The following is a 21,634-nucleotide window of genomic DNA, read 5'->3' as shown; positions in this document are numbered from 1 at the left end:
GACATCTGTCGCCTGGAGTGCATGCGTAGTTGGTGCATTTTAATGTAAATTCTCTGGAGACGTGTCCACACAGTCAGGAAAAAAACAGGCAGCCACTAAAGTTAGAAACATGTCACCTATATTTTTCTTAATTTAAGTCTTCATGCAGTTCAAGCTTCTGTAAAATAACTTTTCCTCCCTTGACTGTCGTTGTTCAGATGACGGTATCAGCCCTGACCGTGTAGCTCAGGTGATGGGACAGCCCGACCACTGTCATCATGCGGTCCACCTCATCAATGAACTCGTTCAGACAGCTCAGGTATGTGCTTCTTAGTCCCCATGTAGTTGCATCTGTTCACGCAAAGTTGGCTTTAAATATTTAATTAGACAATTCATTTATGAATAAACAATTTTTAAAGGAAATTTGGAGACCACCAAAAAAAATGTCCATCAGAGCAATCGCTCATATGCAGGGATTTTATTTTTTCCTGACCTCCAACAATCTGTCAAGTTCTTTTGTCTCTTTATTATAATGAACTTTCTCCTGTCTCCTCCTGACAGGAGCGAGATGGATTTGGCGGGGTAATGGGACGTCGAGGGCGAGGTGACTGTAACGTGGGAGGGCCTGGAGGTCTGCAAGAGATGACATATGCAGTACCAGCTGATAAGTGTGGCCTGGTGATTGGCAAAGGTAAGGAAAACGTTCTGGAGATATTTAAACACAGATACAGTTTTTTCTTTTAAATATCACTAACACTTAAGCACAAGATGCTGTTTGTTGTATTTGTTTGAGCTGATGTTGCATAAGCCTGACTAAAATGAGCAGACTTGATAAGAGTATCCAGCTCAGCAGATTGCCGTTTCCATTTTAATAACTGCCGTTTGGTGTCCTGCCTCTGAGAGAGACTGATGAGGAGAGGAGGGGGTGAGTGACCACCCTCCTATTCTCCCTCCAAGGCTCATGTATACAGCACAAGTGGCATTCATTGGCTTCACTAAGGGCTTAATGACGGGGATAATGCGTGTAATGTGACATTAATTGTTAAAGGTGCATAATAACAGCCCTCAATCATGTGGAAGGCTGCCTGGCATCTAATGAGGGTCTTTCAGCCCAATAGAGTGCAGCGAGGGAATGAATAGGAGGAATTAGCTTATTGGCTATTCATGCCCACTCTATTGCCAGCTATTTAAAAGTCATTGACCATTGCATTGGAAGGAGCTGTGTGTGTGTTGTATGCTAGGATGGATGCTGCCTTAGTGTGTGTGTGTGTGTGTGTGTGTGTGTGTGTGTGTGTGTGTGTGTGTGTGTGTGTGTGTGTGTGTGTCTGTGTGGGGAAGGGCGGGTCAAAGGGGGCCTCTTTACCTAAGATAAAAACATGGCAATAGAAATGTCAAGTGGCTTTTGTGCATGTAGTGGGGCGAGGGAAACAAATAAACCTGGGCGTTGCGTCCCCCTCTCTGTGCATTAGCATATGAAGTGGGCCAATATGGTGGAGATGGCGGTGGGTCTGGGTGCTGTCAGGCATCCCTTAAAGGATGCAGTGATTAATATCTTTACGATGCCATATGCAGCTCATTGCCCCTCTGTTCTGACCTCATACACACCGCCACACCGAGCTTGACGAATCAAGCCACCCACCAACCTACTCAGACTTTACCAGAGCCGTGAAGTTAGTACAAAACACATAACCAGCATGACAAAGTATATATCAGTATATCCGTACATTTGCCCGTAGTACATCTGTATATTTGCTTAACTTATCTGTATATAATTGCTCTTATTGCACTTACTGCTCTTGCACTTCTGATTAGATGCATACTGTACTTCGTGACCCTGTATTTATACATGTGTAATGACAATAAAGTTGAATCCTAATCCTAAAGTTACACCGCACAAGTTTTAACCTGAAACTTCTAAACCCAAAGTGGGCTGCTACCTTTGTTACTGGCTAAATTTAACATTTGTGCAGGAATTTTTGTTGTTCATCATAATTTCAACCACTTGTTGTTTTTTTGTTTTTTTTTTAATGATTTAAGCTTTTAATGATGTGATTTTGATATGGGGTTGTTTTGCTAATTTAAGCTGAGTGAGTAAATATTTAAAAGGGGGCCTGTGACTTTTTCAGCTCTTCTTGTCAAAGAGACAAAAATAAACTACCACTAAGTACATCTGAGACTTAATAAAATGTTTAGCTATTATTTTTCTTTTAAATCACAATAAATTTTGTATAAGCATTTTTTTTTTCTTTGAGTTTACACTGTATACTGAATTGTTCACACTCAAAGTCCTTCTTTATTTAGTTATTTATTTCGTTATTTAATTTTAAATGTCATTAGTGACGAACCGCTGAGAGCACAAAGGCTCATTTTTTTTATCTGCTCTGTTTTTGTCTTCTATTTAATTTTTTTAAATTTATTTTATTACTTCTAGTATAAGTTTTTGAACTAACCTAGCAAATATTAAATTAAGATGTGATTTCTAATTGAGTGTTTATTTTCTTTGGTGGCTTCTTAATCTTAGGAAAAAAACTGGACCACTTCTCAGTTCTCATGTCTTCGGATGACTTATTTTGTAAAAGGTGTTAAAAGATTTTTTTATTTATTTATTTTAATGAAAAATGGGCGGGGTTGTACATTTTTGTTTAAAAAAAATAAATAAAAAATTTAAAGTTGGCTGGAGAAGGTGGTCTAACTTTGGAGATTAATGTATTTGAATGGGGCTACAGGTTTGTCCGTTTCCCCTGCTCTCCCAGTGGAGCAGAGACTTTCACTGTTTAAAAGTAAATAAATAAATAAATACAATTTTTACCTCGGCTGCATTTAGTTTATTATTAGGGGTTTCAGTCTCTGCAGTCAATAGTCAATACCCATCCTTATTTTATTTTTTTTTTAAGTGGGAAAATACTTGCATGCAATTCAGCGAATATACATTTCTATTCTAAAAGTTTTATTTATTCCACTATTTCAGCTATACGCCCTACTGTAATTTCATATAAAGCTGAATTATAGAAACATTAGAAACATCGTTGCCCGTTCTGCTAATTCTACTTTCCCTTAATGCCACTGGAAGTTTTATTTTCCCCACCAGCAGCTAACCAGTCCCTTGGCTTCGCCCTGAATGCCGTCACCAGTTGCACTTTTGTCTCCCCCTCCTTTTCTCCACCTCGCTAAACCAGTCTCATTAATAAAGCCTGTATTATCTGTCCTCACTACAGCCCAGTCCATGAAATGAATAGTCGGGGTCTTCATTGCTCTCTGCTGTCTGACTAGAAGAGCTCATAATGGCTTCATTAAGGCAGAAGTTTCATTTGGTTGACAATGGGTTAATGGCCCATGTGCAGTCTTTTGGCAGCAAGGAATAAGGCTACCGGAGGAGGAGAGGTTTTTGATGAGCGCTTTCATTCGGAGGTCAGCCAGGGTCATCAGAGTGTCAGCCACAAGTGAACAAATATGTAATTGATGTTGGGACAGCCCCGGTGTCCCCCCGGGAAGCACCCTCGGAGACCCACCCCCCCCCCTCCTCCACCTCTCATCACAGAGGACAACACCGAGTCAAGAATGAAAGGGGGTAAAAGAGACAAACGATATCCCAGAAGGAGGATACGCTTCAATTTTGGCCCCTTTTCTCCTGCCAGCTATGTTTCATTTCTCCCTGCTGGTGTAATTGCTCTCCCCACATGTCGGGAAGCTGGCATCCGATGCAGAGGAGGGGCTGTCGTGCAGGAGATGTCTTCCTTTGTTTCCTGATTTGCATGGATGTTACAAGAGAATGGTAGATAAGTGGTGAGACACATGCCGGATTTTTCTTAAGGTAGCACTCTTAGATTTGGTCAGAAGAGAAAGCTGGCCCAGTGCTCGCTCCATGTGTTGTGGAGCAAAGCACCGAGTCAGACCTCAGAAGAGAGGTTGCCATGACACTGATCTTCTTGCAGACCCTGTAAGACAAACTTGACGGTCTCATATTGAATGACCAGAAAGCGTAGTGAGCGACAACTGTTTTCTTCTCTCATTGCTTTAGTTTTGATGAAGTCACACACAGATGTCATTTCCTTCACTTATCAGGTAGAAGTCTAATTTAAAGTAATGACCTTTACACACCGGCTGCATAAATTCTGTGCTAATAGTTCATGCGTTAGAAATATTTTTCAGACTCTCCTTCGTTTGTTTTTTCATGCAGCCGTGCACACTGATTTTTCGTATCTGAATAAACCGATCTGGCCAATCAGGTCACTACATTAGACCACAAGTGTGCAGATCAAATTGTGCACCGGTACTGAATACACAATGAGATGGTAAAATAATACAGCTGTACCCCAGACACACTGACATCCTGACACATGTACGAAAGCCGTGGTGATATAGCTCCAACTCTCTGATCAAACCACCCTCACCCTCTTGTTCAGAAACAACAGGACCAGCTCATCATCGCTTGGTCTCATCTTGTTCTTAACTGCTTTTTTTTAAGGGGTTTTTTTTTAGGTTGTTTTTTTATTTATTTATTTTTTTTTTAAGGGAAAATTTTCCAAAAAACACACTCTGCGGTGTGTGTGTGTGTGTGTGTGTGTGTGTGGGTGGGTGGGTGGGTTACACAGCAAGTTTAAATCTGAAAATTCTGAATTTCGTGAGTTGGGTGTGTAACAGCTTTTAGACTCTTGGCCTTAGAAAGATGGCAGGATGCATAGATGGAGTCATAAATAGAAAGAAGAGGGGAAGCTGTTATTTATGGTTTTTACAAATTCAGTCATGCAGATAATTGGAAACTAGCGGTATATGAAAGCCAATCGTTAGGAAGGGCTGTGGACATCAGTGATAGCAGCAGCATGGAGAGAACAGTGGTAGTGAAACCTAAAGTGGATTACAGCTCCTGTAAATATTAGTCGGGTGCATTCATAAGGAGATCAACAATTAATAAACGTGAGACGGTACTAAAATAGTTTCCTTGTCTGGAGCTTCTTTCAGCTGCTCCTGTATTCTCAAAGGGTCGTCACAGTGGAGGATGAAGGCTCTTCTTGACATAACCCTCCCAAGGATTTGTTCCTCCTCTTGGTCTAGAGCGAGGGATGTTTAACATGTTAGGCGAATGTGTTAACCACTGTGCTAAACATATAACCTTGATCCCAATTAGCTGTAAGCTTTTCACTCCTTTATTATGATAAACTCTGACCAGTACTGATAGTTGAGCACTTCAGATCTTGGGGAGATTACTTGGAGATTAGATCTGGAGTCTTCCAAACCCAGCTCAGCCCACGAGTGTGGGCAGGAAAAAGGAAGTTTGGCGTTAGTGCTAAATGCTAATGTTGTTTGAAAAAATGTGTACAAGCTGCATATGAAAATTGAGCATGATTTTTTGTTTTTTCAGGTGGAGAAACCATCAAGAACATCAAAGAGCAGTCTCGTGCCCACGTGGAGCTGCAGAGAAACCCGCCGCCCAACACCGACCCCAACGTGCGCATCTTCTCCATCCGAGGCACCCCTCAGCAGATGGAAAAGGCCCGCCAGCTGATCAATGAGAGAATTGGGGTAGGTGGTCTAGCTCCAGCCCCCCACAATACTCCCTCCCCAAAATGTCCATTGTCTGGTCTGATATTCATGAGCGCACATGTCAAAGCGGGGAGCTTCTCGGTTGAGCTAGGCTGCTCTGGTCCTGGTGGCCAGCAGGATGTCACCAGAGGTTAAACATGAAGAATCCATCAAATGGACTTAATGGAGTGCATCAGCACTCGGCCCTGCCCTCTGACCTTGCCTGTTGGCTCCTTTTAAACACAAGTGTGGTCTCTCACTCGCCTCCTCTCCTCTCTCTTGTCCAGGGCCCAGGAATCGGGGGGAACAGCACCTTCGGTATGAATCCCTACAACCAAGGACCAACCACTCCCCCACAACAGTAAGGGTCCATTTCTCTCCTCCTCACAGCACATTTTAATGCATTCCTATGTGAATATAGATGTTCAGCAGACGCCGTTTAAACTCATGATTGCATTCTCCTGTTTGAAGTGGGCCTCAGACGTTCATGACTGGAGGATGGGGGACAACTTTTCAGATATGGCAACCCCAAGGACAACAGGATAATGGTGAGTAATTGCACCAAAAATGTGCTGCTTTATCTAGACGAATACTGTGATGTACCTTAAGTTGTTTTATTGGCTATAAATATGAAAACGGTGACCAAAAGCTCGGCAGCAGAGCACGACTAGCTCTGTTCTCAGTCTTTGGCAGCTTTCCCGGCGGTTATCCACGTGTTTCTTGCACCGACGTGTTTTACATTTGCTGTCGGTGGAAATCATCAGAAAGCAGCTTTGCAGATGGAAAAGCAGAAAAGTAAAATCCAGTCTCAGTAACTCTGGCGGCGTTATCTTTGTCTGGTTTCAGGTCACAATGGATCCCAGACGGGCCAGATGGACTGGGAGCAGTATTACAAAAAGTTAGGCAAGTGTCACTCAGGAACAAAAGAACATTTATCCTGTAGCTCTTTGTTTCACTCTTTCAAGACTGAAGTTAAATCTCATCTGTGCACATTGATCTTTGTTTTTTCACACAAGCCTGATTTAATTTTTAAAAAAAGAGAAATTCAGTAGAGTAGAAAATAAAAATTCTGCTCGTTATAGGTCAGCAAACCCAGGCCCAGAGTACTGTTCCTGAATACAACAAAGGATGGGGTATGTAGTTTTACTGTGTTATTTTGGGAGTGCATTAGACACGGATTTAAACATATGCTCAATTCCTGCATTTGTTTCTTCTTCACCTAATTTGTTTTTCCCCTCCTGTTCAGGCCAGGCGGCTAGTCCTGGATCTCAGCAGACCTCCAATCCTGACTACAGCACCTGGGTTGACGTCTACAGACAGCCGATGGCCTTCTTCAGCCAGGGCGCTCAGACGCAAGCCCCGGGTCTTCAGGTGAGGTCGGACTCAAATGTACAGATATTGAAGGATCAGCCTGTCTCATACGGCATGCATTCAGTTTATTTGGCACTCCTGGAGTAAATATTAATGTTGAGGGGAATTTTTTTTGTATTGCTGCTGATTGTGGTTTAAATTTAATCATAGTAGTGATATTTTACTTTAGCCAGGTGTAGCAAAAAATAATGTACTGTTTTTGTTTGTTTTTTTGGTTGGGATTTTTTTTTCTTGATAAATAAAATTACATTTGTTAAAAAAATGTAAAATATATAGAGAGAGAGAGAGAGAGAGAGAGAGAGAGAGAGAGAGATCTATCTATCTATATCTATCTATCAATCACATATTTTTTTCCAGCTTAAATCGGTGTATTTAATAAGCTCTTGGAAAATGGGAAGAAAAAGCAACTTTACTCCCCATTAAGACTGTAAATACTTTATCCATTAACTGAGTGTTAATTAGAGATGGTTCACACTCAAAATTACATCTTCAAAACTCCGACTCTGTATAGAAAGTTAGCTGGCAGTATGCTGCTGCACTGTGACGATGCAGCGTTTTTGCAGTGCTGTCAGGAGTCGCGCGTTTTAATGGAAGTGCCTGACAAATGTCAGATGTGCTAAACGCTGTCATGTCTTTACTTTACAGGATCATTAGAGAAGGCGCCCAGGTAAAAGACTTGAATCACTGAGGATGAAAACAACCCTTCTTCTTCTTCTTCTTTTTTTTTAAACTGGGGGGTGGGGGTGGGGGGTCTAGATTTCCAGCGCCTTGAAGACTTTTTTTTTTTCTTAGTGAGAAACACTAGCTGTAGAGTGACTTATATAATAAAGTAATATTTCTAAAATCAGGAACATTTATTTGTTACTAAATGCTTATGTACACTGTTATTTTGGATAGACAGTATATGGGATCCCTTTGTTTTTTGGACTTGAGAGAGCTGTTCTGTTATATTTTTTTTTTTCTATATTTTCCTGTCTTTGCTCAGTTTGCGCGCCAAAATGAACCCAAGAGTTGTAACATTTCAAAAGGCAATATGATCTATTTTTTTCTAGCTCTGTCGAAATGAAACCATGATTGTGTGCTTAGCAGTCTTGAATACAGTGTTTTGTTGTCACATGTCGTAAGATGTTTAAAACGTGTGTTTAAAATGTTTTTTTCTCTCCTTTTACATAATTCAATAAAATGAAACTGTGATGTTTTTGTTACAGGATTTTTTTTTTTTTTTTAAGGTTACAAGGTTTAAAGTGGGTTAATGTCAGCCAGTGGCAATAGTTCTAATTTAATTCCTGTTGTGCATTGTTATGCTATTTCATTGTCATTTTTATTGTACTCTGGTTTAAAGAAAGGTGCAATATCTTATTTCACTTTTGAAACAAAGATGGGTTCTCTAATATTTTGACAGACTTTTTAACTTGTAGTTTTAAGATGATTTTTTTTTTCCAAATGCAAATGTCATGGATAATTTATTACACTGATCTGATTTAGGGGGATGTTGCAAATAGCTTTTTTGACTTTGCTACCTTGTACAACTATGTATATATATGCTCATATATTTGACTGTTTAATTTAAACATCTGTTTCATATATATAGATATATAAATACTTTTTTTTTTTCCTGTGATCAGAGTTGCAGGAAAATTGTCCCTCTTTTTCTGTTCTGTTTTCATACTGAAAATGTTCAGATTGTGAATGTGCGATTTGAAATTTGATGTTGCATCTTGTTATGAAGCAAAACAAGACGTGGTGGATTTTGTTTTTACTTTATTTCTCTCTCCTCTCCTGGGTGTGTGTGTTCTGTACCTGAACTATTCAAGACTGCTAAGCCCCTGTAATTCGTACCTGTGTAATAATTAATGTAGTATTTTTATGTTTTAAGTATTATGATCAAAAACTGTCTTATTTGGTACCTCCCAGTTCGCCGGCGCCCCCTCTGAACCCTTGCTGTGGACTCAGCGGGGCGTTGGACTCAGTCCAATGCTAATACCTTTTTAATTTTTTTTTTTAATTTTTTTTTTTTTAATTTTCTTGTGTGATCTAATATAAATGATGCGTCATTATAGCAAGTGATTCTGGTTATTAACGTCATTTCTTAATGAAAAGGGATATAAATTCAAAATGTCTAATTATGGTGTTTATTTTGTTTGGTTCTTTTTCCTCCTCTTGTGTACAGTTAACCATGTATTGAAAACATCCGGACTACCTTTATTGTGTACTGTTGAGCTGAATTTTTTCTTTTCTTTTTTCTGTTTGACTATTGTAATCATTTGGATGTCTTTGGTTGTATTCTGATACTAAAGTGTTAAATTTCACATCTGAAACTTTCTGAGAGCTCTATTGTGTTCGTGTGTGTATATATACTAACAGATGATACATAGAGGATATATAGGCCAAATGTATGTTTTCATGTTTTATAAGCAGAATATCTATTTTCTATAGTCCATTGCCAGTTCTCAAATTCAAATAAATTTTCCGCAAGCCTCTCTTGTGGGTGATTTATGCTATTACACGTTCATAATGGTAACTTTTCTGCACTGCCGAGCTGCTGCATGCTGTAATACTTCCACTGCGTTATGTCCACAGACAAAAAAATACCTGCGGGTTTAGGAGTCTGTTGCATGACTTTAAATTGAAACTGATTTTTGCTTTATTATTAAAATAAGCCACTGCTTTAGTTTGCGGATGAGGACTTCAGTTGGACTTTTACTATAACAGACTTCACCTTCAGGGCCTGTCAGGAAATCTAAAGTTGGCCTTCCTTTTATCTCTATTTTCTTTTCTTTTTTTTGTTGCTCCAAATGCTGCACTACTTGGCCACATTTTCTCTACATCCATTCGTCATTGCACTTGAAACAATTCCTGCACTTTTTCCATCCTCATCCTTCTCGCAAGTTAAATGCTTAAAGCCAGCATCAGCTCATTCCACTGTCCTGTCCCGCCCCTCCTCCTCTCCTGCAGCTCTTTCCAGCTTTGTCACTGCACATCTTTGCCCTCAGCAGGGAGGCTCTTGCCACAGTGGATCCTGCGTGGCCCCGTAGCGGCCCCTGCTTTGATGCCGTGCAGCTGTTTCCAAATCCAGCCCTTGATTTTGATCCTCTTCGTCTTTAACATGCCATCCCTGTGGACGTTTTGGACCTGCTGGGTCCTTTGTGGCCATCTAATAATTTTTCCTTTTTAAGCAGAGTGAGAGGGGCACTTCATTATCTGTAGACACACCGCAGCATTTTCCTGCTTATCCAAACTGACAGTATGATGGGGAATTTATGCTGAATATGCCGGTCTGTTGCACAGGGGCAGGTGCCAGAGTATTGAAACGATGATTTAAAAATGATCCTGCTTGTACAATAGTACTGTGGCCTCCTTTTTAAAAGCCACTGCTTTCAGTCTGAAAAATGAGAAGAGCAGAGGCTTTTAAAGTAAACCACATTTTTTTGGATTGATGTATTTATGTGCAAGTAAAATATTCCTCAAATTATTTTAATGACTTTATGCAGGTTCTGCAAATATTGTGCCAAATAAATGTAGTTCTAGGGACCTTGACTTCATTTTGAGGCCTCTATTGTTCCACCTCACTTTGCTGTTTACAAGCTAAATGATCTATAATTTCATAAACAGTCTGTAGAGTGTCTAAAATAATTAATGCATCATTCTGCATTTATCTTACATCACCTGACCCCGAATCACTCTTAAATTCCTAGATTTTTTTTCTTCCCAATCATAACTGAACATTTTCACTATAATTCAGTTTTCTTTTAGCAATGTTTGAGGTAAAATAGCAATGTAGAAATAATTGGGAATATCGTTCCAGAATAACATTTTTAATATAAGGTAATTATGGTCTACTCCGCATGGAAAAAGCCTTCGCATTTCAGAATTATTAGATATTTTTAACTATGTTAGAGGGGTGGAAATGGCAGCAGTGGTTGTTTTATCCTCTTCCCCCTGCTCTGTGTCCAGGTCTTGTTTGTTATAAAAGCGCATTACTGATTAGAAAGGCCAACTTCGACTCAGCTGACTCTACGACTTGTTTTTATTACATCTGCATGTAATTTGGTGCAGTTTCATTTGAAAATATTTTAGAAAACAATCAATTTAATTGTCTCGGACTCATTTTTAAAAGGTAAAAGTACAATTGTCAGTATTTGTTTATTTTCAAATCGCACTCTAAACTGATGATGAGAGAAATTGGATTTATGGGACTTTTATCCACAGGCTAGCAGTTTTGCAGCTGCTACTAAATTTGGGTTCATTTTCTCTTTAGAAGTGTCAAATAGCGCGAGATTTAAGGGGATAAATCAAGTCGTGACATTTTAATTATTACTGCAGTTTCTGCTGACTGATCGAAAAAGAAGATGGATATAATTTCGCAGTTTCACATCGCAGCCAGTGCTGGGCAGGACGAGCCAAACCATGTTTAAATGAGTTTCCATGCTCTGTAAGTAAAGGTGGCCTGCGCGCGCACACACACAACACAACACAACAACACCTCCACATCCAGCAGGTGCCCTGTCCCGCAACGGAAGGAGAGAGGGGTGAAGAAAAAGAGAGGCTCTTAGGGGTGTGGGTGGGGTGGGGGCTGCACCTCTCTCACCTTTGCAGCAGATGAGCCGGCCTCCAGGATCCGGCGCACTGTGGCAGCTACCTTAATCTGTTTTTAATGACACGGCGGAGGATCCCGCGGGAGGCTCTGCGCTCCTTTCTCCCTACTGGTTGGACAGCAGCTATGTGTGTGTGTGTGTCCCTGCAGCAGGCCTCAGTTAAATTCATGCGGATGTTTGGGTAAAGTCAGTGATTTACTTTCCCTTCCTGCAGGAAGGGAAAGTTCTTATTTGTAGTTCTTATTTCTAACGAGCAACAATAACAGAAAAAAAAAAAAATCCAAGCAAATTCTTAAGTCTCTTTTAATATTCAGTAATTTTCAATTTATTCTCTGACATTTTAATATGTAAAGCCATGTTTTCTCCTGTTTTTCTTCGGGGTGTATCTCTCCATTCTCACCCCCCTCAGATTCGCGTAAAATTCCGCTATTTACCCACAAACAAACGCTCGCCTTTGATAGGTTTCCCAGCAGCTCTTTGAAATCCATCAATTACCACATTCTTTGTGCAATAATTGTCAATCATCCACATTAAATTGATAAGCTTTAAATGGACAGAATAATGGCTTAAATTGTTTTACAATGGAACGGCTAAGCGGGATGATTTGCCATTGCTGACATGCCCGCGGCTTTACCAGCTCCGCATAATGCCACAGGTTAATGCATAAATAAGCAAATCAAATCCATGCGTTACCCCAATTCAATTCATTTAATTCCTCTTTAATAAAGAAGCGGCCCACCCCCCTGTCCCCGCCATTTACCTCGGATTTGTGCGATGAATGCTATAAATGTAAATCAATCTAGATGAGAAAGAATCCCATTGAAAGAGCAGAGAAATTTCATCTGGGAAAAAGGAGACAAACGTGGGAGGGGCCCGCTCATAAAAAGCAGCTGTACACGGTAATCTTTTTTCGTGCCCTGTCACTCACCTTGCCTTTTCACTATCTCTGCAGCTCAACAAAACTCTCCGCTATTGTATTTACTTGCCATATCTTCTGTGCCATTACATCGCCATAGTCCATATTCGTCCAGAGAGAAAGAGAGAGAGAGAGCTCAACGTTGCCCACTTTTTTTCTTTTTTTTTTTTTTTTTCGGACAATCCCCTTGTAGTTGTTGGACTGAAAAGAGGAGTGCATGGATGTCAAATTGCCCTCAAAACACCATGAAAGATTGATTTGCAGCACTTTTCAGGGCCCTGACATTACTTGGAGGGGAGCTGAATAGGAAACCTGTGAGCCAGGGATGGAATAAAGATGTCCTCTCTGCTGGAAAAGAAGGAAAAACTGCCCATTTAGCCCCAGTCCATCAAGCCCGAAAAATAGGCAGGAGAGGAAAAAACACAGAGGACTGCGACTATATGGAGAAGAAAAGGGCCCATATATACTCATCTAAACGTCGCCACAATACGGAGTGGGGGTGGAGGGGGATCCGAACATCCATGAATATTAAACCGCTTACCTCAACAAGGGCTTGAAAAAGTGAACCACGTCAAAGCAGCTTTGCATTTCTTTTGCATGCGAACAAAGCTGTAAAAAAAAAAAGAAAGAAAGAAAGAAAAACCCTAAAGTTGAGCTTGTTTCCATTCTTGTTATTCCCGCGCTAACTCTTCACAAAAAAATTAATATTACCACCACATGAATACGAAATGCATGAGAAAAAAATGGGCGAGCAACTCCCAGACTCAATGACCCACTTCTGTGCGCATGAAGGAAACTTCTCCTTCTTCATCATCATCATTTTAACACCACCTTCTCCTTCTTTATTCTTATTTATTAAACATACATCATTAATAAAGTCCCAACAAATCCACGGAAGCAGCCCCCCCCTTCCCCGGCAGCACAGGTGTGCATTCAAAGCGGTTTTTTTTTTATTTGTGTGCCTTTTTCGATCTCACATGCATGACTACAATGGCTTTGCGCATGTGTGTTAATTTAATATGCAGCTTTATGTGCGGATAATTACCAAAGTAAAGTTTGCCCCTCCGCTCACCCACCCTCCCTGCCTCCCCTCACTCTCCCCTCCTCTGTCTCCGTTTGTTTTAATGTCTCTGCTGGTTTGTTGCCGTGCAGCAGGCAGGTCCACGCGGTGAGGGGTGTGTCATTAATAAGTAATTAGACAGGGGTCACACTAGCCACTTATATAAAGAGACCCCCACAACCAAGGCAGGGCAGCTTTACTGCGCACAGTTTGGAGCAGAGAGAGGGGCGGACTGAAGAGCAGCTCCCTGTGTGTCCACTTCTCCTTCTTCTCCTCCGCTCACTGCAGCTTCACTTATCATCATTTCTGGGTTGGTTTTTTCCCTCCTCGCTCTTTGTGGGTTTTTTTTACTCGTCTTACAACATGGGCTCCGTGCTACCCGCCGACGCTTTGGCTCTAAAATCTGGATTTAAGTGTCCCAGTCGCTCGCTGTCGGACGTGATCACATCGGACATCCTGCACAGTTTCCTGTACGGCAGGTGGAGGAACGTGCTGGGCGAACACCTGGCGGAGGAGCGGCAGGGCAGCACCGGCAGCAGCCCCAAGACCGCCTTTACCGCCGAAGTCTTGGCTCAGTCCTTTGCTGGAGGTAGGCTGAGCTGCTGATGCTTTACTATTTTATTAAAATGTTTAACCACACTGCAGTGCGGGTTTGTGCTTTTTTAATGCAGATTTTGGTTTGTTTTCGTTACACCAGGTTGTGCGTAAAAGGTCCCCTTGAATTGCGCTTTATGGCTGTAGGACACATTTTTGGAAGCATTTGATCAAATCATCTTTCTTCGTTTAATCAAAGCCGACAATAAAACTTTACATTTTTTTTCCCCACAGATTTTTTCTCTCTCAAAATTCTCATTTATTTCCATCGCTATAAACACGGACCTGTTACTGGCCTTCTACAGTGCCTATGTCCTAAACTTTCCCTGACTCCTCGCTGCTTTCCACATTTTCTCCCAATTTTTTTTCCTGCTTTTATTTCGACCCATTTAACGCGTTAACCCTTCCCCAGCTCCGAGACCTCGCGCTGGAGGCTTGTTAGGCGTGTAACTGAAAGACGCGAGCATTAAATTAATTTGGTTAACTTTGTGCTTGACCTGGGAAAGTTTCCACTTAAACCTCGCGGAGTGAAAGGTTTCCTTTCTTTAAGATGTCCCCGGGTTTTTCTTTTTCTTTTTTTTCCTTTTTTTATCCTGCATTCATCAATCTCCGGACAGTCTCTTTTCCTCTCTTGGCAGCTATGGGGCTCCGGAGCCTTTCTCTTTCTCTCTCCTTAAAAGATTTGCTGTTCCTCACATAATGCACCGTGAAGGCTAAATCTAATGCTATTCATTGCATGTCAACCATCTAATCGCCTTTCCATTTTTTTGTTGCAGAAATTCCTGAGGCTTTTAACAAGTCCGCATTTCTTTCAGTGCAAATTTATTGCTACAAAGTTCTTAAAAGGATAATGAATTTGGAATTAGCCGTTTCTTTTCCAGTAAACTTTAATGAATATCACATCTGAAGCATGACAAATTGTTGGACCCTGCGCAATAGAGGACCATTTAACCCCTATTCGGACGGGATTTTTTTTTTTTTTTTTTTTTTTTTTTTTGGCAGCCCAAAGTAATAAAAAAAAAAAAAAAATCTTTGATTTTGACATTAAAGAAGCACGATTTTCTTTTTTTTCTCCCTCCTTTCTGTTGCGGATGAAAATGCTTTCCGAGAGGCTTTTGCACAACAAAAAGTTTCAATTCAGCCAGATAATCGAATTAAACGGAGGATGAGGTGTAGCTTAATATTTCGTGACTAAAATAAGATCCAGTTCATTTGTTGCTTTAAGGACTTTTTTCCAGCAAAGCTTTGGTGCTGAACGTCTCCCGACCACAGTAATCTGGCTCCCATGCCCTTTAACTGACACAAAGATTCACAGTACGCGTTATCATTTAAACTGACCAGCCGCTCTCCGTATTTTAACTTACTTATAAAAAACAACAACAAAACAAACAAACAAACATTCTCACGTATCTTCCTCTTTATATTCGTAGAGGTGCAGAAGCTGTCCAGCCTGGTGCTGCCCAGTGAGGTGATCATCGCCCAGAGCTCGATCCCCGGTGAGGGTCTGGGCATCTTCTCCAAGACCTGGATCAAAGCCGGCACCGAGATGGGCCCCTTCACAGGGAGGCTCCTGTCCCCTGAACACGTGGACCTATTCAAGAACAACAATCTCATGTGGGAGGTGAGCTTCTAACTTCATTTGTTCATCCCGCAACCTGATGAGACCTGTGTTATCCAAATTCCTCAGTCGGACTCTTTATAAATTTCTCCCACTTTTTTTCATTGCCTTGTGCGCTCAGGTGTTCAACGAAGACGGCACAGTGCGTTATTTCATCGACGCCAGTCAGGAGGATCAGCGCAGCTGGATGACTTACATCAAGTGTGCCCGGAATGAGCAGGAGCAAAACCTGGAAGTGGTGCAGATCGGCAGCAGCATCTTCTACAAGGCCGTGGAGGTGAGGACGCACTTAGGTTCAGTCCAGATAGCAGCTGTAACATGCCCATGGCATTAAAAGACATCTAAGCGTGTAAAATGCAGGTGCCACCTGCTGGCTAGAATAAGAACTTAACCCGTGATTTCTTTCTTTGTCATTTGCATCATTCACAGAGCAACAAATCGAAATTTCACGATGTCTAACTGATATTTTTTATCTCGCTTTTCCCCTCTCAGACCATCCCGCCAGACCAAGAGCTGCTTGTCTGGTATGGAAACACCCAGAACACGTTCCTGGGAATCCCTGGAGTTCCCGGAACTGAAGAAGAACACCAGAAGAAAGGCAGAAATGGTAAGAAGCAGGTTTTATTTCACTGTGAATGAAAAAGGAGCTACTTAAAAAACAAAACAAAACACGGTAACCACGTGAAACTCGCGCTGAAAAGGTTTTCAAACATCTCCTGCTCTTTTTTTCTCCCCAGATGACTCCCACTCTTGTGACGGCCCTTCCTCGTGCTCCCCCTCCTCCTCCTCCTCCTCCTCCTCCGCCACCTCCTCTTCCTCCACGGGTCGGATGCGCTGCGTCATCTGCCACCGCGGCTTCAACTCCCGCAGCAACCTGCGCTCGCACATGCGCATCCACACTCTGGACAAGCCCTTCGTCTGTCGCTTCTGCAACCGGCGCTTCAGCCAGTCGTCCACTCTGCGCAACCACGTGCGCCTGCACACCGGCGAGCGGCCCTACAAGTGCCACGTGTGCCAGAGCGCTTACTCCCAGCTGGCGGGCCTCAGGGCGCACCAGAAGAGCGCACGGCACAAACCAGTGGCTGCCGGAGCCGATGCGCCCTCCCAGGTGTCCCCTCCTCCCCCACAAATGACAGCCGTGCCCCACCAGATGCCTCTGGTGCACCACATCCCAACCATGGTGCTATGATGACGGAAACACTGGAAGGACTGTCACGCAGGACGACGTTGCACTTTAGATTAGAGCCGATTAGAGCAAAGGGTGCTCAGTGAATGGAAAACACAAGTCGAGGTGACAGTGAAAGCATTTCTCGCCTAATTTGTTTTTGCGTGTTTCTTTTTGTCAGAAATCATGCTTTAATTTTTGTGTTTTGGAAGATGAGAGAAAGAGAGAAAAGACAAGTCGACCCATATTTCGTTTTTATATCATTTGTTATCAGTGATTCTGTGCGTAATCCTTAAATCTAATTGATATGTTTGCATCAAATCCTCACCAGCTCAGGTGTAAAGTACCATCACAGATGTGTACAGTCATGTGAAACTAAGGGATGTACATGGTTTCCGCTGCATTGTTCCACACTGTAAACTAAAATAGTCACTTTAACGTTGTACAGACGGTACTTTGGAGAGTTAGGTAATTATATAAAAATGGAATTGTATGCTACTGTACATGTGAATGTAAATACATTTGTGCTTTCTTCTATTCTAAATAAATGATATGATATTGCATGCGTTGCTGTTTCAGTTATTTTCTTGCATTAGTTCAACATTAACCACATGCCCAAGTTTTATAATCATATCTAAAAGCATCATGCTTCCCTAGACAGTTAGATTCTTTCTTTACTTTCCACAACAGATCCAAATATTTAAAGAAAAGTCCACATATAAAATAGAAACATAGAATAAATGATATTGGTTTGAATCCTCTCATCAGCATGCAGGAGAAGAATTTAGTGAATTAAATCAGTGACGTTGTTCTTCTGAAATAGCGCATGTGACCCAGGATTAAGCTTTTTTGGCTGTGTCTGTGTCTGTGGGTTTCGGTGTGTTTGTTGCCCATGTGGATTTTTTAAAAATACATATAAACGGAGGCAAAAAGGGATGAAACATAATGTTCAAAAACGTAGATACTTCTTTAGCTCATTGGCTCATCATTTTCGGCCTGGACTCGTAATAATCTTTGCATCATAACAATTATTATAAGTAGTTAGATGGACATCTAAGGAGCTTGGAAAGAAAGCGACTGGAGCTTTTTCAGTTTCTTGAAGACGTTTCACCTCTCAGCCAAGAAGCTTCTTCAGTTCTAAAACCAAATGGTGGAGAGCCCCTGGTGTTAATCCCCAGTGGAAGTTGTCCCTTAAGAGTGTCGTTGACCCACTATTGATCATTTGCCGCCTCATGGTCAGTTACCAGAAGATGAAGTGCTGAATTTTAACCATAACAAGTTAATATGCAGTGTACAGTATTAAAGTACTGAGCGGCATGGATACTTTAACATATTTGGTGTAATTCTATTAACAAGTAGTTGGTGTGTTTTTATGATCAGTGCATATTTCCCGTGTTGCCATGGTGTTTTCATAAACCTTGGAGATATTTTTATAATGCTGCACGCTCTGCTTTGTGACTGATCCCCAACAAGTCCTACAGCCTGAAACAGTAGTCTCTTCCACAGGATGGCGCCAGAGACACTGGAGAGAAGAGATGGTTTCACAAAAAAGTCATTGCGGATGTTTCTATGTGTGTTTTTTATGTGCTATCTTTGCTCATATTGGTAAATAGACTGTAGCAAAGAAGATCTACGAAGGGGTTATATGATTCTCTGTTAATGTAACTCCTCTGTGCTCTCTATTATAACCAGTCCAGTGCTTTTTGGCCACTTCAGATATTTTTATAGAACTGTTATTTTATATTTGTTGCATTTTCTGCCAGGCTCTTGGCCAGATCTATCCAGAAAAAGACAATTTTTATGTCAGTGACACTTTTTAGCTCGATAAATAAAAGTCACTTTTCTGAAAACTGATTGCAGCCTCACTTTGTACGAGCAATCGTCTTTCTTCTTTTCTTTTTTTTTTGGGGGGGGGGGGCAAATACTGGAAATCACTACTTTACTGGAAACACACCAAGAAATACAAAATTAAACATCCTGCACAACTCTTTATTGGTTAAAGTCGTGATGTGACATAATGACCTGACTGATGCTGCCGTATTTGTCAGCTGTCAGACCTTATCCAGCTTCCCAAACAGGAGTTTTTAGATAAGTCATCATTATAACAAGCACAGAGCAACACAGAGTCAGACCAGAGCGGCGATCAAACACTTTGCAGGGTGTCCGGGTGGAGAAAATGTGGCTGTCGTTCCTCTCCGCACTGCTGAGAGGAATTAGGAAGGCTTTTGACTGGATGGTGCTGCATCATCAGACACCGTCCACACTTGCTTTCCTGGACAACGAGGTAAGTAAAACAGCATGTTTGTGACAACTCTGCAGATTACTGTTCTGAAATGATACCATGTTACCCAGTGATGAGCACCTTTACACGTGTATGTCTCTCCTGATGATGTCCCGTCCTTTGCTGAGGAGCAACAGCAAGACACGACCCAGGCAGCCACATTGTGCAGCGCTAAATAAAGACAGGAACTTTATCTGACTGTTATCTGTTGTAGCATTAGCCTAGCCTCTTCTGCTGAGATAATGGTGCAGCAGGTAAACTGATCCCATCCCTATCAGGTGTAACACATGCCATTAACACATTAACCCAGGATGCACGTCTATGTTTTACGTCTTTATTTCATTAAAAAAAATAAAATAGCAGCGAACATGTTGCTTATCTAAAGAAAAATAAATGCATTAGTCACATTATTTAATTAATAAATATATCAATTAATAAATCTTCATGTTTAAAACTTTGGGAAAAAATCTAGGGAAATCTTACCAGAGCATATCAGTCACAGCATGGCTCCACTTCAGTGTTTTCTTCACCAGTCAGTCTTGGAGTGTTAGATCTTGTGTAGCTGGTCAGTAGTCAGTGTTATATGTGCAGCGACAGTGCCAACCTAATGACTCAGCTATTTTTCAGTCACACAGACATCAGTACACCACTGGGGTGTCAGTTTACCATGAGCCACCACCAGAGATGGGCAGTAACGCGTTACTTGTAACGCGTTACTGTAATCTGATTACTTTTTTCAAGTAACGAGTAATGTAAGGGATTACTATTGCAAAAACGGTAATTAGATTACCGTTACTTTCACGTAGGAACGCTGCGTTACTGCGTTACTAAAACCGTGATTTTTGCGAGAACGTCTCATGACAGTGGCGTGGCGAGTGCGACGTTCGTGACAACAGCTGTCTGCAGATCATAATATATCGAGTGCGGGACAGAGTGTAGCATGCAGCGTTTAAAGCGTGGAAGTACTGACCTTATTTTGAGTTTGATTCCATAAAAAGTGACAAAAACATTAGTGTCCGTTGTGCGTGGGAAGAAAACTTCTTTTTACAGCGAAAAAACCCCTAAACTTCCAAGCAAGCACCGAGTGTACTACGACGTAATGTGAAATTCACAGAGAAACTCGCGGATTCTTCCACTGACCGCTGCGGCACACCTGCACCAGGGTAAACCTCCTCCGCCTACCCCAGTCCTGCTTTACAGGTGAAAATAGAGCAACAGGACCGCTAGTCTTTGATTTTATTTATTTTCTGCTGTGTTTTACTTGCATCTATTTGAAAGAGTGAGTGTAAACACAAAAAAATATTTTATTTTATGTGCTGGAATGTGCAGAAAATAGGTTTAAATGTTAAACAAATTTCTTCCAGTCAGAGAATGTTGCATATAATTTAATTTTTGCTTGATGCATAAAGTTAAAAGATTAAAACTAATAAAACAAGTTTTAAAAAGAGACTTTTCCATTTGATTACATTTTGTATGATGAATTATGCAGAAAAAGTAGAATTGGGCTGAAAGATCTATCGCTTTATCACCTATTCAGGTTGTAAATCGTGTTTTTAAAAAGTAACTAAGTAACTAAGTAACTAAGTAATCGATTACTTTTGAAAATAAGTAATCAGTAAAGTAACGGGATTACTTTTTGGGGGAAGTAATCAGTAATTAGTAACTGATTACTTTTTTCAAGTAACTTGACCAACACTGGCCACCACTCCTGTTACTGTCCTTCATTTTTCCATTGTCTGCTTACTTTATGGGCAAGAAAAGAAAATGAGATCATTTACTGATGCTAATAAAATGTCTATAGAGACAGAGTTAGAGATGATGATGATGATGATGATATGAGTCATAAAATACCCTAACTGTAAATGGTGAACAGGCCGAGTTAACTTTGTTGAAGTTACTTTTATGACTTAAGGAAGGAGACAAAAGATTTTTGCATCGATTGGTTAGACAGAGAGATCGAGCTGGAAAGGATTAGCAGCAGGTTAGCGTGATTAAAGATAGAAAGAGAGAAAAGTGTGTGTTAGGAAGGTGGAAGGAGGACTTTGAGGAGTTGATGAACGCTCACAGCAGATGGAAGAGAGCCTGGAGAGGTGGAGGTATCCTCCGAAGAGAAGAGGAATAAAAGTCAGTCGAAGCAAAACGGAATACATGTGTGCGAATAAGAAGGAGACAGGGGTGAAGACGAGAGTGTAGACAAGGTGGTAGTGGGTGGAGACGAGTGTCAGGGTTGACTTGTGACTGATAGATAGCAGCAAGCGAAGGATTACAAGATGACAGCGAGACCTGAGATGTTAAGATTAGAAAGGAGTATCTCAGCGGGACAGCTCAGGTTGGGTGGTTTGGAGACACGGTTAGAAAGACAAGGCTGACATGTGCAGAGGATGTTAATGATGAAACTGCCAAACAAAAGAGGACGACCACAGAAGGAGAATATACAGAGGTTTGGTGTGACATAAGAGGATACTAGAGTGATGCAGATGATCAGCTGTGGCGACCCCTAAAGGGAGGAGCCGAAAGAAGAAGAAAACGATTATG

The 21,634-nt window shown here is 41.3% G+C and overlaps 2 protein-coding genes and 1 long non-coding RNA gene across 4 annotated transcripts in view; 2 read left to right on the top strand and 1 right to left on the bottom strand.

Annotated features, from left to right (window-relative positions):
* The window catches only part of fubp3 (far upstream element (FUSE) binding protein 3), a 28,437-nt gene extending 19,087 nt beyond the window's left edge, over positions 1–9,350 (top strand). The window contains exons 11-19 of the mRNA XM_031754493.2: positions 198–298; positions 541–670; positions 5,339–5,499; positions 5,787–5,860; positions 5,971–6,047; positions 6,346–6,402; positions 6,582–6,632; positions 6,746–6,870; positions 7,516–9,350. Of these exons, the coding sequence (XP_031610353.1) occupies positions 198–298; positions 541–670; positions 5,339–5,499; positions 5,787–5,860; positions 5,971–6,047; positions 6,346–6,402; positions 6,582–6,632; positions 6,746–6,870; positions 7,516–7,524 (785 nt within the window). The 3' untranslated portion in view covers positions 7,525–9,350. The remainder of the gene's footprint in view (positions 1–197; positions 299–540; positions 671–5,338; positions 5,500–5,786; positions 5,861–5,970; positions 6,048–6,345; positions 6,403–6,581; positions 6,633–6,745; positions 6,871–7,515) is intronic.
* A 1,916-nt stretch (positions 9,351–11,266) lies between these two features.
* On the top strand, positions 11,267–17,273 carry LOC116331714 (PR domain zinc finger protein 12). The gene is made up of 5 exons (XM_039615835.1): positions 11,267–11,302; positions 15,466–15,656; positions 15,775–15,930; positions 16,146–16,260; positions 16,391–17,273. Exons 2-5 carry the CDS (start codon positions 15,582–15,584, stop codon positions 16,840–16,842), a joined length of 798 nt encoding a protein of 265 aa, XP_039471769.1. The 5' UTR covers positions 11,267–11,302; positions 15,466–15,581; the 3' UTR covers positions 16,843–17,273.
* A 1,528-nt stretch (positions 17,274–18,801) lies between these two features.
* On the bottom strand, positions 18,802–20,117 carry LOC116331706. Of its 2 annotated transcripts, XR_005614008.1 has the most exons (4): positions 20,070–20,117; positions 19,583–19,715; positions 19,181–19,270; positions 18,802–19,090 (listed from the first exon to the last, which is right to left on the bottom strand). It is a non-coding gene; the product is annotated as an uncharacterized LOC116331706 (long non-coding RNA). The 2 variants fall into 2 exon arrangements; XR_004200324.2 differs by lacking the exon at positions 20,070–20,117 and having other exon boundaries at positions 19,583–19,859.
* Positions 20,118–21,634: the final 1,517 nt, after the last annotated feature.

The sequence above is a fragment of the Oreochromis aureus genome, linkage group 7 (assembly GCF_013358895.1).
Source record: "Oreochromis aureus strain Israel breed Guangdong linkage group 7, ZZ_aureus, whole genome shotgun sequence".
In the NCBI taxonomy this organism is placed as follows: domain Eukaryota; kingdom Metazoa; phylum Chordata; class Actinopteri; order Cichliformes; family Cichlidae; genus Oreochromis; species Oreochromis aureus.
The sequence above is the reverse complement of the archived record's forward strand: the minus strand, read 5'-3'. Positions and strand labels throughout refer to the sequence as shown.